Below are 17,207 nucleotides of genomic sequence, written 5' to 3' on the forward strand. Positions count from 1 at the left end.
CATGGGCTCCTGTTTATTCATCTAACCTGTAGGAGGTTTCTAAAAGAACTGTTTCGTTAATATTTATTGGCACTAAACAGTGTAATTGCACAAGTATAAAAAGCTGATATTAAATGATTATTTAGCTTGGCTATCTGTTTAGGTAGCTAACCTGCTGCCAACTCTTTTTACTGTCAGAGGGAAATATTTCCAAACAGCCAAATTTATTTTTCTTGTAAGCAAGAGAAAAGTAAAAAGGCTTGTGCCTAACTGGATTTATTCAGTGGAACGGGATTTGCATTTGTCTAAGCCACTCTTAAAACTGGACAAAACAAGAGAATGTCCCCTTCATGTAAGTGAAGTGAGTGAAGCACTGAGTTATTGTCATAACGGCTACAGGAAAATGGCTACGTACTTTTTGAAAATTATTTCAAACGTTTAACACCATTAAAACTCTGATGGTAAGGCCTTAAGAAATGACCCAGCTTTATCTTGCCACCACAAACAGAAAGGAGGATGGGTAGAGAGGAGAAGAAGCATTTTAAAATCTCACAACTAAAGACCTGCAGTATTTTTTTTTAGAAGGAGTTAAATGCTGGAAGATTTATTTACAGGATTGTGGAGGACACAATTCCTTTGTTCACTCAAAGCAAAGGTCACACATAAATGAGAAATGAATTGCTCATACCAAGGTGTCAGACAGGCTGGTTAGGTTTTAGTTTCAGTGTTACAACCACAGATACGTTAGAACAAAAAGATTTTTTAAAAATTACTTTATTGCTGTTTTGCAGTTAATGATGCGTGGTAAACACCACCACCAGACACACATACTCACTTGTGTCATCAACTTCTGCCGAAATGCGACTGTTTTTTCCTGCAAAGAGGAAGCTTCAGCTGCCATTCCTGGAAGAGATCTCTGCACCAGTTTAACTACACAGAGCTGCGTGTGGGTGGGTGTGAGATCATCTTTGTTCTGCCTTCGTATGCTAAAATTAAGCATTGAAGACCAATTATATGTTGACTGAAATAATAGATCTCGGACTACCCGAGAAAAACCTAATGTCCTTAATTCTGGCACCTTGTCCCGTTGGTGGTGACTTTGACAGAATAAAAAGAATTGTTAAATAAACCATCTTTTGTCAGTTAGTGTAGTGATTTTTAATGTGAAATGAGGAAGAATAACATTTTTACTTCTGGTTTGATGTCTGCAGAACTGATACTTTGTTAAAAAGTGACCTAAACCTTTAACACCCCCAGATGAAACTCAAATGTTACACTGAAAATGACTCAAAGATGGAATTAATTCTAAAAATAAAACTACAATAGTATCTGTGGTTTTTCCTCAGAAATATCTGATATTTTGTACAGGAACTTCAAGGTAATCAGCTGGTTACAACATATTATGGCAGCCCTCTATGCAGATTATTATTAGCGTCTACATGACTTTTTCAACTGTGTTACACACAAAGGATTGGAGATAAATTATTACGCAGTGCTTTTGTTTTCCTTCTGTTGTTTTTGCTGGCTCAGGCAATGCTCATTAAAATTAGATTAGCTAAAAGTGAGTTTGCCAGCTTCAGATGTGGCCAACGTTGCACAACTGGGTAGTTTTCACAGAGCAAAAACGAATCCATCATTATTGGTATGTGGGTTTGGAAGTCGTGGGAAGTTTGAATTTGTAGTTGTTCGTGTGTTTCTTGAATTCTCATCCTGATGACTGAAAACAGAATTACAAATATGGGATGCAAAATGTTTTACCAACACTATCAGGACATTTGGTTTGAATCTGTTTTCTTGTGGAACGTTTAGTGGCATATATAATCGTTTGATTGAATTTTCCTTTTCATTTGTGTTCATGCTCGTAGCTTATATTTAGAAATACAAAGTGCATCTCTGAAAGTGTGGAAAAAAAAGTTTAAAAGTGATTATGTTACTTTTCTTACACCAAATTCTCAAATCAGTATCCAGTCAAGACAAAAGTGGTGATAGCAAAGTTTCCAGCTCCTGTTTGAGTTTAGAAAGTGAAGATTTATCCATTGAGGAGGAATGAGATACAGGACCTGAGAGCAGTAAAACATTCTCCTTCATTGGGCTCATAGAAGGATGTGTGAAAGCTAAAGCTAAGTGGAAAAACAAAGTGAAAGGGGTTATTAATTATTGTAATCAGTGGACCTCAGCAGACTTTCGGAGTGATAGAGAACACAAAAACTTCTGGACATAATAAAAACGTGCTCTAAGATGAAATATTTTCTTATCTGATCAACTTTGTGCATACAATTATCACTGGCTGTTGACTGAATGCCATGTTTTCTGTGTAGTTGGCAAAAAGTGCATTGTTGTCTTTCACTGGTGTCATTATCTCCATATAACAAATTCCCTAAAAGCACAAACTTTTTTTTCTCAAGAAAACAGTCTTGAGACTGTGCCCAATGTACATCATCCCTGTTTGTTGCACACTTCCTGTTTTCAAGAAATGCTTTCCTACAATTTCTTTTATTTGTTGTAAGTGCTTTTAAATCTGCTCATTTGCTTTAGTTTTATAGCTGTAAAATAGGAGATGTTTCTTGGAGTAGTTTTGCATGACTGTAGTTTGCTAAAAGTAGATTTAACAACAATTTCTTTTGTCTTTTTTTCTTATGCTTTTCTGACAGGACCAGATGCAGCTCACAATGAAGACATCTGTGGCATGAAACTAGATCTGCCCCTCATTTCCTGCTCCTTCATTTCCTTCCATCACCCTTCACTTAGTAACTCTAACTTCAGCAACGCCGCATTGATGAGGTAACGTCGAGCTCCCGCTCCGCAGCACCTACTGCACATATACCACATTGCCTTCCTCCCCTTCTCCTCCCACCAACCCTTTCATCACAGCCATGGGTCAGAAGATTTCAGGCAGCATTAAATCGGTGGATAGTCGCGGGGAAAGTGGCGGCTCTCCGTCGTACCGACCCACGGCTCATCGCCGCCAACACCTGGAGCTAAGGGGTCCAGATTTCTCCAAGCCACCCAGGCTGGATCTCTTGTTGGACATGCCATGCGCTGGACTGGAGACGCAGCTCCATCATGCGTGGAATCCAGACGACCGCTCCCTCAACATCTTCATCAAAGAGGACGACAAGTTGACATTTCACCGACACCCAGTTGCTCAAAGCACGGACTGCATCAGAGGACGGGTTGGATACACAAGGGGTCTTCATGTGTGGAAGATCCACTGGCCTTCGCGGCAGCGAGGCACCCACGCTGTGGTGGGTGTGGCGACCTCGGAAGCTCCTCTACATTCTGTTGGGTACACCGCTTTAGTGGGTTCGGACTGTGAGTCCTGGGGCTGGGATCTGGGACGAAACAAACTCTACCATGACAGTAAGAACCGGTCCCACAGTTCGCTGCCTTCGTACCCTTGTTTCCTAGAGCCAGACGAGTCATTCACACTCCCGGACTCTCTCCTAGTGATTCTGGACATGGATGAAGGGACGCTTAGCTTTATGGTGGATGGACAGTATCTAGGAGTTGCATTTCGAGGCCTGAAAGGAAGGAAGCTGTATCCCATCGTGAGTGCCGTATGGGGACATTGTGAAATAACCATGAAGTATATCAACGGCTTGGATCGTAAGTAATCACATTTATTACACGACATGAATACTTTCAGGGAGAAAATTCCCAAATAGTAATATTTTATAAAACTTAAGGGACATTGATAATACTAGTACATTTAAATAGATTTTAAGATAAATTATACTTGATTTAAAAGAAGTAACCACAACTGAACTAAACGTACTCAACATTTAACACATTAACCTTCCTAAGATGATGGCCCAGGTCATTTTTTCCCAAAAGTTATTTTTGCCAAAAGATGAAATAGGCAAAAAAAAAGAAAGATAATTTTTTTAAGAGTGATCTCTCTTAGCCAAAAATATCTTTTCCCATTATTTTAGGAAAGTGACGATATGTTGATAATGGAAAAAGAAACTCGGTGATTGCGACATGTTCTCGCGCGCCAGAGATTGTGGTAAGGTTATTAATTGCTTGTGAAACTCTGTAAACTCTGGGATTGTGTAGTCTACATGCTTGATTTAGCAGCAGACATGCAAAACGTTAATTTTAGTCCAATGGTGGAACTGAAATTAACTCGTTCTGCAAAAGGGGGTTATTTCATACACTTAGCTTTCAGTTGTATTCAGTAGTGTTTAACTTGTTTCAAAACTTATATAGAAATATGATTTGAGGTTTATCCAAGGAGTTTAGTTATATTTTTAAATTTTTAAAAATTTCCATAAATGGACATTTGTAGACACTTGTGGGATGTACATTAATTAGGATTTGAACTTTAATTATCTTTTAATGGTCCGCTAAATGGAGCTTCTGGGTAGTTTTTCCAATTACAATACCTTGCAAGAATACTCATGGTTTTAAAACTATTTAGAAAATAAAATCTGAAAAGTCCTACATTTTTATTTAGCCTTCCTAAAAGTCAGTACTTGGCAAAACTATCTTCCGTGCTATGACTCTGCCAATCTCATCCATATACTGAAATTTATGTCAATTTTTTTTGTGTAAAATAAGTCTTTCCAAAGATTTATCAATGTGACTTAGCATGAAACTTTTACTAGGTCATTCTAACATATGAATAAGCTTTGATCTAAGTCAATCTAATGTACCTGTGGCTAGTTACAGGCATATGGTTGGTAACAGTTTTTTGTCCCAGGTTTTCCCTGTATTTTGCTCTATCCAATCAGGTCTGGGATTTAGTTGGACAAAACATAATATATTGAATTTCTTCAAAAGCAATTAGTCCTGACAACCTGTTATTAATAGCCCATATCTGATCTTTCAAAAGGCTTTGTTTTTAAAAATGATGTATCTTAGCTGTTTCAATGGTAGATCATGTAGATGTAGAGTACATCATGAGGAGTAGATCCTCATGATCTACTCCATCATGAGGAGATGCATTTATTCTGGAACATTCTCTGTTTGTGGAAATACTGCTGCTAATATTTTTTTCTTCACAACTCAGATGTCAATATATGTTTTTCTCATGAGACTTCCCCTCTCTGTCTTCATGTTGGTGTTTTGAGAGAAGAGCCAAGCTCTTTCTCGTATCACAGTCTAAACAGTGATGTTTTTCAAAAGCCTGGTTAGACACACATCATGGATAAATACAGATGGACCTGCACCTGCTATGACGGGAGAGTGTGTGTCATGAAAACAAGCATAAGATCCGACTCTGGCTGTCTCTGAGTTTGCAGAACCCCATGGGTCTTGTTTGATATCAAAACAGTGTTTTCTTTTCTTTTACTCATCACAGAGCAAAGAGGAAACCAATTCCTCTTTGTAGTTTGTTATGTCTGGTTTTTCTTTGTCCAGTCATCTCAAGTTTCTCTCTGAAAATGTCCTCAGAGGACCACTGCTCTCCAAGAACTCCATGACACCGACAACATGTTTTTATACTCTGAAAAAGAGGTCACAAGTCTCATCGCAGCTTTAAATTGGATGTTTTTGCCTCTTAACGTGGAGCCGACAAACTAAAATATGAATCAGAACAAGAGAAAACCTCAGACTGTAGAGATAACGTAAAGTACATAGTTGAAATGCTTAGAGAGTGCATCATCACATCTAGTTTTCCATTTAAGGAGCCACCTACAGGATTTCATAGTGACTCTGTGTCATGGGCCATCAGGGAGAATATGAGAAATATCAAGTCTCTCGCTTCACCGAGCATATGGGCTTCATGCTGTGAAATGAGGTCTGGTTGAAAATATGCAAAGTTTAATGCAGGTCAGTTTGTCTTGATATGCAAGAAGAGATTTCAAAAGGAGAGGAGACCAAAAGCATAGAAATGTTACTCATATATTTTTGGTTAAAGTGAATGGGAAAGGTGCAGTCTCTCATAATAGTACATCACTGGGTTCTGTCTACGAGTGCTTTGCAAATATATATATATTTATTCACATATTGTCATATTACAGCTATAATCTTCAGTGTATTTTGGTGAGATTTGAGGTAATGGACCAGCACAGAGTAGTGCAGAAGTCTGGAGTGGAACAGTATCAATAGTTCTTTGTTATTAAAAAAAAAAAAAAGAAAAACAGTTAAAAAATAAAAAATCTACTGTGCATTTCTATTGAGCTCCCATGATTGCATACTTTGTGGACACATTTTACTTTGCAATTATATCTTCAACTCTCATACATATACATATCTACCAGTTGTCAACACCTGGATTTCATTACTTAATATTAAGGTGACTCAGATTGAGTAAAGTCTTTGAACTGGATTTGTTTTAGTGGAATTAGAGTAAAAAGGCTCAGCATAAAGTCACTTCACCCCGCAGTTTTTCAAAACGTGCTAAATTTTTTTCCACCTCACAATTAGGAAATAAATTTGTTTATCATCAAATTAAACAGGTTAATATTTGTCTTTGATTCACAAGAAACTGTATCTTCTATAGGAAATTTGCAAACATGTTATGCAAATTCTAAGATGGAAAACAAAACAGATGAGATGGCATGGGTTTGTCTGTGTGAGAAAGGACAGATGGAGGCAAAAGCTATGTTGAACAAGGACTAAGTAAAGTAAAATCTCCTTGGATCTTCAGCTCCAAAATAATAATTTAGTGTTCTTTCTTCATTCTGAGATCAAGCTTTGGGAGGGGGATGTTTTATTTATTCTTTACCGGGACAACATTCAAGTCTCTCATCACCTTTCCTTTCAGAGAACCGCATTACAGTAATTGCCCTCCTCCCTTGTGTTGTCCTGCTCTTGCAGCTTGCATTACTTTTTGTTTAAACAGAAGCCTGCGCTCGGCGTTGCTCGTTGAGAGTGTTTTTAGGAGGCAAATAAACAAACTGCAAAGCTTCTGAAACGGTACCGCAGGGATCAGTGCAAACTCTGAAGGCAGCAGAGTTCAGAAACACAAATGACAGTTTTCCTCATTAAAGCTGAAGAGCAGATTATTTACCACATATATATACCATTCTCATTTTAAAAAAAAATGTCAGGGTGGAAATAAGTAGACATAAGCTCTCTTTCTTACTGCAGGCCCCACCAGGGTAAGTTTACAGTTGGTGTGTTCAGTCATTATGATTGAATCAGCCTGTCTGCCTTGTTGATGACTCAAATAGTGAGAATGAAGTCATAACTGCTGTCTACTTTCAGAGAATATGAATGTTTGTGAAGGCCAACCATGAGCAGACATTGCATCACATTCTGCAGTTTATCTCATGATTATTGCTTCTCCTGATGAGTTTCAGAGTTGCGATCTCAATCAAGGTAACTACGGATGTGTGTGTCTGCTCCTGAAACAGCTGCCTCAGTCCTTTGCTGATGTCCTCATCCAACACACCTTCCTGCAAGGAGAGAGTTTGCAGAGAATTGCCGCTGAAGGGGAAATAACATGACTGTGGGGTATTAACAAAAGATTTACCGACGCGCCGGCTGCTTATGACACAGTTTGTTTTTCTCATCACTCCAGCTCAGGCCCCCGTTGCACCATTATTATCATTTTGCTCCACCTCGGATCATTTCTCCCGTTCCTGCAGCAACGCGGCACCAGACGTAAAGACAAGAGCCTTTCAGGCCCAAGTTTGGATTTCTAAGTCCCTGTAAAGCTTGAGAGGCAGAGAGGTTGGTTTAATGTGCGCTAATGCAGGGAGACGTAGAGAGAAGTTGCATTGAAATTAGCCGTAAATTGGATTTAAATTATTTATGCTTTGCGTAATCCAACTTCAAGGCATTTGTCTTGCTTCATATTTGCTGTGAAGTAATTTCAGCTGCCCAGATGGACTATTTTCCTTAATTGATGATGCTTTACCTCTTTTGTGAGTTAATTTGCCGGCTTCTATCAAATTAATGTGTAAACATTTCTTTCATGCAAGTCTGTCTTTTTTCCCTCTTGTCTTGTGTACATACTTTTAGCAATTACAAGTGTTTGATTTGCTTCATTATAGGAACCATCTTTGTGGGGACACGTTGTGGAAAACATGCTCACACACAGAGGGACTAAAACTTGCCTTTCCTGTTTTCAGCTATGAAATGTTGCAAACCTTCTCACTCAGCTGGAGTAATGTGATTTTTTCGTGGAATCCCTTTTCAGCCTCAGACACCGCCATGACCACATGACAGGAATAGTCATTGTTGCCTCACAGACTGTTGGGGAAGCAGAGGAAACAGTGTGGAGCAGAGAAGTTGGGTCATAAAAGCAATGAGGACAGATGAGAGGGAGAGAAAAACTGACCTAATCAGCTCCAAGCCAGGCGATCAGTAAAAAGATAATAGCCACGAAATAGCAAGAAAGATTATAAGGAGGCAGAGTTTAAAAACGAAGTGTTTAACATTTGCTGCTGTGTGTGATTATTGTATGGAATGAGGCAAGTGTTACCGACACTCAGGTTTCAGAGCCTATACATGTTCCTATCACTTGCAAAAATAATCATACCCCTTGAATATTTTCACACTTTGTCCAAATATTGCCACAAAATGCAATGCATTTGATGAGCATTTAACATACCATACCATACCAACTTTATTTATAAAGCACTTTAAAACAACCACAGCTGATACAAAGTGCTGTACATCAAAACACAACATAACAATAAAAAAGCATAAAATAAAAACTTACAGTTTAAAAACAAAAACATGCAATTTAAAACTAGATCCCGCTAGAGCTGAAAGCCAAATAAAATAGATGGGTTTTAAGACGAGCTTTAAAAGTGATGAATCAATACAAAGAAGCATATAACTGTGAAAAAGAAAAAGTCATGATTTCTAATAGTTTAAGCCTAAAAATCTTAAATATTTTGGTGTGGGTTTATCTCTCACTTTAAGGCCCGGTTAAAGCTAAACATAAAATATGTAGCTCTACGCAGACGTGGTTTTCTATCCGTCTTCTGTATTCATTCCGTTCATATTTTAGTCTGTTATTACTAGGGAGGTTTTGGATGTGGACCCATTCTCTGAGCAATACCACGTATAATCATAGGGGGGCACTGTGGTGCAGTATATCTCATGCACAGTCAGGGAAATAAGCAAAGAAGAAGATGATGACATAAGTGGCAGAATTTCTCCATCTACATTCTAGAGAGTATTTATTGACCCATTAGTTCTGTTCCCATTTTTGCCATTTTCCTTTGAAATCGGAGGCTTTCTCAAAACCGCCCACTCCCTAACGACCATTCCTGCTTTGTAAACACATTGAAATTTGAGGGCAGTGAATGTTTGACAACTTTTGAAACGGGTGGTCCTATTTACATGTGTAAAGGCTGCATAAAGGGATCTTCACTCTGATATCCCTCAGCAAAATAACTCCACTGTGCATCATTGTGAACACACCATCCTCATGGGTAGCACATTGTGGTGGGAGTATCATGGCATGGGTATGCTTCTCCTCACCAGGAAAACTGAAATGTTCAGAGGAAAATCCTGAAAACAGTTGCAGGCTGCAGAAGACTTGAGACTGCAGGACAACAACCCCAAAGATACATTTCTAATGAAAATCAGTAGAAAAACTTAAAAAAATATGTTCTGATGCTCTCTACCCAACACAATTTGCACTTTGTTGATTATATGTAGCTTGGTTAATTTGTTGTCTTTTGCATGAAGACATGGGCTTAAGGAGAGGGTCAACCGTCAAGCTAAGTTTTTCACAAAGTTGGTGAAATAAAGAAACTGAGATGGAGAAGATGATTAAGAATTATTCTGAGAACTGCTGGAAAACTGGACCCTTTAACACCAGCTCATTTCCTCTGGGTTTGGTCACCGCTCTTGGATTTCATTCTTTTCCACAGAAGGGAGGCTCATCAGTACCTGAGTCATAAATAGTCCAGTGAGGAGCAGCGACTCCGCTTTCTCGTGGCAGCCTGACATCGAGCTTGCACTGAGAGTTTTACAACAACTGCTGGCTTTGCGATATGTGGGTCAGTGGGTTAGTGCTTTAGATTAACTTTGCTGCTAGCCTCAGGCATAATGGTTGCACTTGGCTGTTAATACTTCTCTGATTTGTGTCCCACTGCCTTTTACTGTGAAGTGTCTGTGCTTTTGTCTCTTAAGCTGTTATTTTGCTTTTCTTCTTCTCTTTTAAGTGTTGGCTCCTGAGAACATGTGGGCCCTGCAGACTTTCACTATTAGTCATCCATTGCCCAGATGCACACCGTTAGTGCAGAAATCTGACAAAAGCCTAATGCTGGTAATGCACTGGGATATTGGGTCGGTCTGAGCTGCAAGTGGACATATTCCAGTAGCAGCAGAGGCAAATTTGTCATAATCTTGTGTAAAGAATGCTTCATTTGAACATTGTCTGATAGATGATACAGAATGAATGGCAAGTGATTTTAGTTGATAGCTATTCATCGTGTACGTCCTAAAAAAATCACTATGACTCGTCTGATTTGGAAGCCTGCTTGTATTTGAGTGATTGATGGATTCCCTTAGTTTCTTCATGAGTGGAAATAATTTAAACAGCTTGATTTGATTTTGCTATGAACAAAGAAGTTGTGTAGTTGCCGTCTGACACATTCCCATGTTTCATACAGTTAGAGAAAACCCCTGTCCCTCCGCCACTCTATTTGATCTTTTAAAAAGAGTTTAAAACCCATAACTAGAATGATGGAAAATTTAAGCAATTTTGAAGCTGTCACATTTTGAAAACTTTTGTTTGCCTTGATACCAGAAACGGCCTGACTGCTGCGACTGAAAGGGTTTAAAGAGCTTTTGCAGATACAGTATTAATTAAGTTTTTTGTTTTTGTTGCTCTTTAGTTGTTTATTTTACCTTTGGAGCTCAGAGAGTCATTCATTAATTTTTAAGATTTACTGACGCACTCCAGAAATGTGCTGCTGTCATTGTGATTGGTGTGGACATTTAGGCTATCTTTCTTGGATCACCCCCCGTTTTGTTTTTGCTGCTTCGGTGTTTTTCCTCTCCATCCTCGTTGACCTCATCACAGTAATGGGACCTTATTGATCCCAACACCTCGAGGCTGAATCATGTACACCTGCTTTCCCTAATGAGAACTGTAACTGGTGCTTGACTTTCATGTTGATTAACCTAATGCAGGATAACTGTGAGTAGAAACAAACAACATTAAATTAACACCGGGTGACATACTCCATTTTTACTCTGTGGTATTGTGTTGTTAGTCACAGATGGAGCTGTCGCTATGGCACTCCGACTGTAAATGCATTGTAAATATCCCCCAAGTTATTAAAAGCTGTGTTGTGAAAACATCACGACAACGCAGCTGAAAGGAAAATGGTTTCCTCTTCTCCGCTAATGAGCAGGCAGCATGTATCTGAGTGTAAGGGACGAGGCTGGGAAATGGACTTTGGACTCATATCAGCCAATTGTTTGTAGACACACGTCATTCTTCAGTTCACTTCATTAGAAAGAGATGCTTGGTGTGCAACTCTACGCAAATAATCAACATAGAGTCTGTGAATTAACGGTGTGTTAAAGGTGAAAAATCTCTGGGACAAACCAAGAGTTAGTGTTTTCATCAATCATTGCTTTCTGTTTTTCTATTAAGTTAAAAAAAATGTATTAAAGGTGAAATAGTTATAATTTGTCACAGAGGGGGTTTTGGTATGCACATATGTAATTTTACATATCACCTCATTAGATTAGATTAACTGTATTTGACTAATATGTGCTGTGTGAACTTCCATTAGCCCCCCAAAGAGTGCATAAGAAGCCCAACACCTGGTGTTTGCTCTGCGATTGTTTGTTTTAAGTAAGGTTCAAATGCAATCAGTCAAACAAATGTCAAATAAATGCTTTTACTACACTGAATAATTGTGAACACAAGGTTTATTTCCCACTTAGTGTTCGTAATAACCAAATAATTATTGATATTAGCATAATTGCTCATAACCTGGCCTAGAGACAAAATCTCAAATGAGGATGGATAAACATCAGGGATGAATGGAAGGAAGCGCCAGATGGTGAGAAAGGAAAAAAATCTTAGAAAAAAATAGACAAAATAATTGGGAGCTCACGGTTGAAAAGATGAATTTAAAATGCTAAAATCCTGATTGCTGTTGATTGTTCAGCTTTAATTGCTTACCTGAGGGCCGGCTAGCATTTCCTTAATACACCCACCAGTGGTGTTTGTACCTTCTGTTTAAAAGCGTCGTTTCTGTGTGAAGCCAATTTAATTGCAATTAACATCCAGAATTCATTCATTAACAGCAATTAAAATCAGGGCGTTTTGGATCCCTGCTGCTTTGTCATCGGTGATGCAGCCCAACGACCAGCCCTGGGGATCCACAGAAATGTATGCATCCGTGAAAAACTCCGGAGCTGAAATCTGTTTTGAAAGCTCAGCAGTTGCTTGTTGCTCACCCATAAATCCCACGTTTAACGCTGTCGCAGACAAGACTATAAATGTGAACCTTGCGTTCCCCAGGTACAGGTGGCCTTTTTATAGCTGTTTGACAGACTCAAAATGAAGTGAAAAAAAGTAGAAATAGCAGACTTTACACTTCAGTGTTTGGGGACCACTTCATCAGAACGACATCGTTTTCGGTTTTTAAATCTGCCTCTGGCACTCTCACACATAAGCCCACATGTCTTATTATCATGGTTATCTAATCAGTCTGCGGCCTTGTAATGAATGAGGAGGGGTAATGAATGAGAGCAAGATAATCCTCACCAATCTTCTCCTGCTTCAGTCTTTGTTCAGCCAGCTTTAGGCTCAGCCTCTAATCAGCGCCACAGTTTGGCCTCCTGACATCGCCAGTGCACCGACAGGCTGGATGCTTTGTGTTGTAGCATGATGTGTTTATGTATCAAGGTCCCTCAGCCTTCTTTCTTTTTTTCTCCTTCTCACTGAGTTTATTTATTTAACTATTTGTCATTTAATTCACTCTGCTACTTTTTGTAGCCCAGCTGAATTTCCTGTTTGCTTTCCTTTAACATTTATTAAGAACCTTTTGAGGACCAAATGGAATGAGGCTATTATTGGGACAGGAATCCTCTTCATAGAAATATGAAAGAGGGATGTAACTTGTTTTTTTGTTGTTTTACATAACTAAAAAGTACACCATGAACATTTTAAATTGTGAAAGCTTATTGAGATTTTCATATTTATATATACTTCCATTTTGATATTTTCTGTGTCGTTATTACATGGCAATTATTTAACAGGAGAGGAATGTACGAACACAAACGTATATCATGACAGCATGTGTGCATTAGCACATTACTTCATGTGACATGCTTTAGTCAGTCAATCAACATCCTGTCACAAACCGGCTGCTTTAAGAGCAAAAGACGATGCAACACACAGCAACAGTCCACCTTAATTCCTGTCATGTATGCAATATTCACAGCTAAGAAAGTGGTGGAATCACCAAAATCAGCTATCATCATTTGCTTCTGGGAAAACAGGCAGTTTTTATTGCTCAGTTTTTACAGTGAAAATGTTATCACACTTTCTCTCTCTAATAAACAAACATGAAGTATAACTAGTTAAAGGGAATAGCTAATGATTGGAAAAATAAATAACTTCATCAAGTGGTGTCTCTCTCTCTCTGTCTGTCTCTCTCTCTCTTCCTGGAAAGTTAGTCAGTTCATATGCAAAATTTGGAGTTCTCAGTATCTGACTGGAGACTGAGGGAAAGAAAAAACAAATCTTTTATAATGCCACCTTTGGTCACTGCTATGAAGGCCCTCCTGTGGTCTGGTGTCTGTGGAGTTTGGACCTCCACAGGTCCGATTCTCATGCTCTTTTCTCCCCTTCTGCTAAAGAGGAATAGCTGTATTTACAGCTGTAGGACCTGGAAGGTCACCCTCAGATTGACTGGTGGTGATTGGCTCCCCTCTACACTAGCTCCCAATGGTGATGGTCCCCTCCTTCAGGCTTCTGAACTGAATTTCATGCGAGTCGAAACACTATCTTGCTGTAAGATTCAAGATTTTGGTGAGTAGAAGTAATGTAACTGGATGTTAAACAAGTGAATGAAACTTGTTTGCTGGACATTTTGGTGGATCTTGTCTCTGGATCTCCCTACCATCTCTCTACCCACTCTATTCCTGTACTACACTGAGCCAGCTCTCAGAAGCACGCTGGAATCAGACATTGTTTTTGCCACGTCTATGTTTGATAGCTGACAGGAAAAATATACTGTCTACCAAACATGTTTACATTTCAGTTAGACAACATTTCAAACCAGATAATAAATATATCATCCAGGATATTCTTACTTATCTTCACCTCCACCGGGAATATTCTCAGCCAAGCAAAGGAGTTTTGAGTTTAGCAAAAAACAAACATAATTAGTTCAAAAAGCATTCAAATTTAACATGTTTGGAAGTAAATTCTAGTCTATCGCAATAGCACAGGCCCACAGAGTCTGAGCAATGAAAAGACTGGAACACTGCTCATGCATTTACAAAGCGGTGTTCTGCTGGAAGAAATAAATGCGCTCTTATTGAATATTACTTAAACTTGCTTTTAACCCGAGCAAAGTACAAGACATAGAGCCAAAGTTGAACATAAATGTGGGAGGTTTTAGGAGGCAAGCAGAATCCAAAAGCTCTATTCGCAACACAAGGAAAAGAGGAAGCAGAGATATTATTTTTGCTGAATGCTTATTGTTACTGTTACAGCTGAATACAGTCAAATGAATGAAACATTATGTAATAGTGACTTTGAGGATGGACTCCATTTCAAGCCCTTTCTACATTGTTGCGTTTTCCTTCTTTTTCATGGTCCTTTTTTTTTCTTGGAACAAATTTGTGTCTTTTGTTGTTACTTTTTATTTTCTTGGCCAGCCTGTGAGCGCTGCAGCAACAAGCTCCAGTGTTTGATTAAGAAATATCCTCAGTTTTTTCCCCCTCTTTGTTTGGGGAAATAGCATAGAGAGATATTTGCTGGACTTTGAATGCCTCACCTGCTAGCGGTGTGATTATCAGCTTTTTTCCTCAGCCGGTGTGTAGGTGGAGTTTCTTCAGCAGAAAACTAGGTTTCCTTTTTTTAAGACAGGAGGAGTGTTTTGGAAAGTGGTTTCCAAAGCAGGTTTGGCACAAACCCTCTGCTACAGAAACATTAAACACAAAATTGAACTTCAAAAAGTTATATAATTACTAATTTTCACACAATATAATATGCCTTTAATTTCTTTTTTGGTTTTCAAGTCAACAAGATTGTTTTGAGCCCTTGTTTTTTCATCCAAAATATTTGATTCTGTATTTTGTTGCGTTTATGTGTAATACAGGATGCTCTCACCCACACAGAAAAACTGGAAGAAGCACAAATCATAAAAATACAGTGAATCCTTTCTGTGAGAGTATTATTTTACCATCTGGCGCCAACGCTATCCTGTCATTTTCTGATCTCAAGTTCTGCTGTGGAAATCATCTCCGACCATCTTCTTTGTTTTCCCTCGATTTGTTCTCCACCAGTGTGATCCGTCATTTGCATTATTAAAAAGAAAAAAAAAACAATCTGAGTGTTTGCATTTAAAAATAATAGCTTGGTAAAACTGTGTAGATGATCACCTTTTGTCAAAGCTGCAAGAAAAGTAGTATGTGTGAGCTGCAGATGCATTCTCTAAATGCACACACACTTTTTACTTCTCTCTTCTTCTGCTGGCCAACCTTTCTCTTTTCTCTAGTAGTAGCCATTCATCACTTAATCTCTTCCTCAGTATTTGATTTTTCTGGCCTTGCCGTTCCCCTTTCCCTTCATGGGCTTTGTGGAAAGCCAGCTACTGCGACTCGCTCTGTTTGCCGGGACCCCCGCAGTCTGGTCCAACCCAACGCTGCTGCTTTTTCAGGCTTCAGTCTGCAGATACTTATGATTCTGGATTTATCTTCACTACAGTGTTTACTGGACATTTTTCTTGTTTGTGCAACCTTTGGTAGAAACCAGCAAAAACTGACATTGTACTGTGTGCATGTTGTTTACAAAGTTACTGGGTACATACTTCCTTCCCGGTGATGTCATTCTGCTTTTATGTGTTTGTGGGCACTCAACTTCCTGAAGAATTGATTTTTGATGAAAACTTTATCAGTGAGCTTTAATCCCCTGTGACCGTGTGTGTGTGAGAGAGCGAGAGATTGATGGCTGTAATAAACCAAGGACATCTATCGAGGTGTGCGCTGGAGCAAAAAGAGTAGAGGATGTGATCATGCAGTGATTCATTGTAGTGAGACTAGGAAGTTACAGGTCGTTTCACCTCAGCGGCTTTGAGTTGAAGAGTGTATGATTTGTTTATGAGTCTTAGGGTTGGTAAAGGTGAATCAGTACGGGAAGATTGTGTGTGTGTTTTTATATATATATATATATATATATATATATATATATATATATATATATATATATATATATATATATATATAGGCCCTCATCCTGGCCGCCCAGGAACAGGCCCTAAACACCAGAGCAATAGAGGCCCAGATATACCACACCAGACAAGACCCAAGGTGTAGGTTGTGCAAGGAGGCCCCTGAGACAGTCCAGCACATAACAGCAGGGTGCAAGATACTGGCAGGGAAAGCGTACATGGAACGGCATAACCAAGTTGCAGGCATAGTGTACAGAAACATCTGTGCAGAATATGGACTGGAAACCCCGAGATCAAAGTGGGAAACACCCCCAAAGGTGGCGGAGAACGCCAGAGCTAAGATCCTGTGGGACTTCCAGATCCAGACAGACAAAATGGTAATGGCGAACCAACCAGACATTGTCGTAGTGGATAAACAACAGAGGAAAGCCGTTGTGATAGATGTAGCAATACCAAGCGACTGCAACATCAGGAAAAAGGAGCACGAGCAACTAGAGAAATACCAGGGCCTCAGGGAGGAACTGGAGAGGGCCTGGAAGGTGAAGACCACAGTGGTGCCTGTGGTCATCGGGGCCCTCGGGGCAGTCACCCCCAAACTGGACCAATGGCTACAACAGATCCCAGGAACAACATCAGACATCTCAGTCCAGAAATGTGCAGTCCTTGACACAGCCAAGATACTGCGCAGAACCCTCAAGCTCCCAGGCCTCTGGTAGAGGACCCGAGCTCAGAGGATAAGAACCACCCGCGGTGGGTGAGAAGGGAATTTTATATATATATATATACTTGGCACACTTTGTTTATGTATATATAAACAAAAGTGAAGCATATTTGACCTCATACTTGGTGCACATTGGGATGATGAGTGCTTACCCCAAGCTGCAGTTTTAATGTCCAAAAGAGCTGCTGAGAACCAGGGAGGACATTATTTGTAGCCTCTTGTTAAACTGC

General features: G+C 39.3%; 1 protein-coding gene across 7 annotated transcripts in view; it reads left to right on the forward strand.

Moving 5' to 3' along the window:
* The window catches only part of LOC102237248 (SPRY domain-containing SOCS box protein 4-like), a 78,636-nt gene that overhangs the window by 45,099 nt on the left and 16,330 nt on the right, over positions 1 to 17,207 (forward strand). For 6 of the 7 annotated variants that reach the window (XM_023336021.1, XM_023336022.1, XM_023336025.1 and 3 more), the window contains one exon: positions 2,631 to 3,585. In XM_023336021.1, coding sequence (XP_023191789.1) covers positions 2,853 to 3,585 — 733 coding nt within the window. In that variant the 5' untranslated portion in view covers positions 2,631 to 2,852. Of the gene's footprint in view, positions 1 to 908; positions 930 to 2,630; positions 3,586 to 17,207 lie in introns of those variants that run through there. The other variant, XM_023336027.1, reaches the window with a different exon arrangement.

The sequence above is a fragment of the Xiphophorus maculatus genome, chromosome 6 (assembly GCF_002775205.1).
Source record: "Xiphophorus maculatus strain JP 163 A chromosome 6, X_maculatus-5.0-male, whole genome shotgun sequence".
NCBI classification, from domain to species: Eukaryota; Metazoa; Chordata; class Actinopteri; order Cyprinodontiformes; family Poeciliidae; genus Xiphophorus; species Xiphophorus maculatus.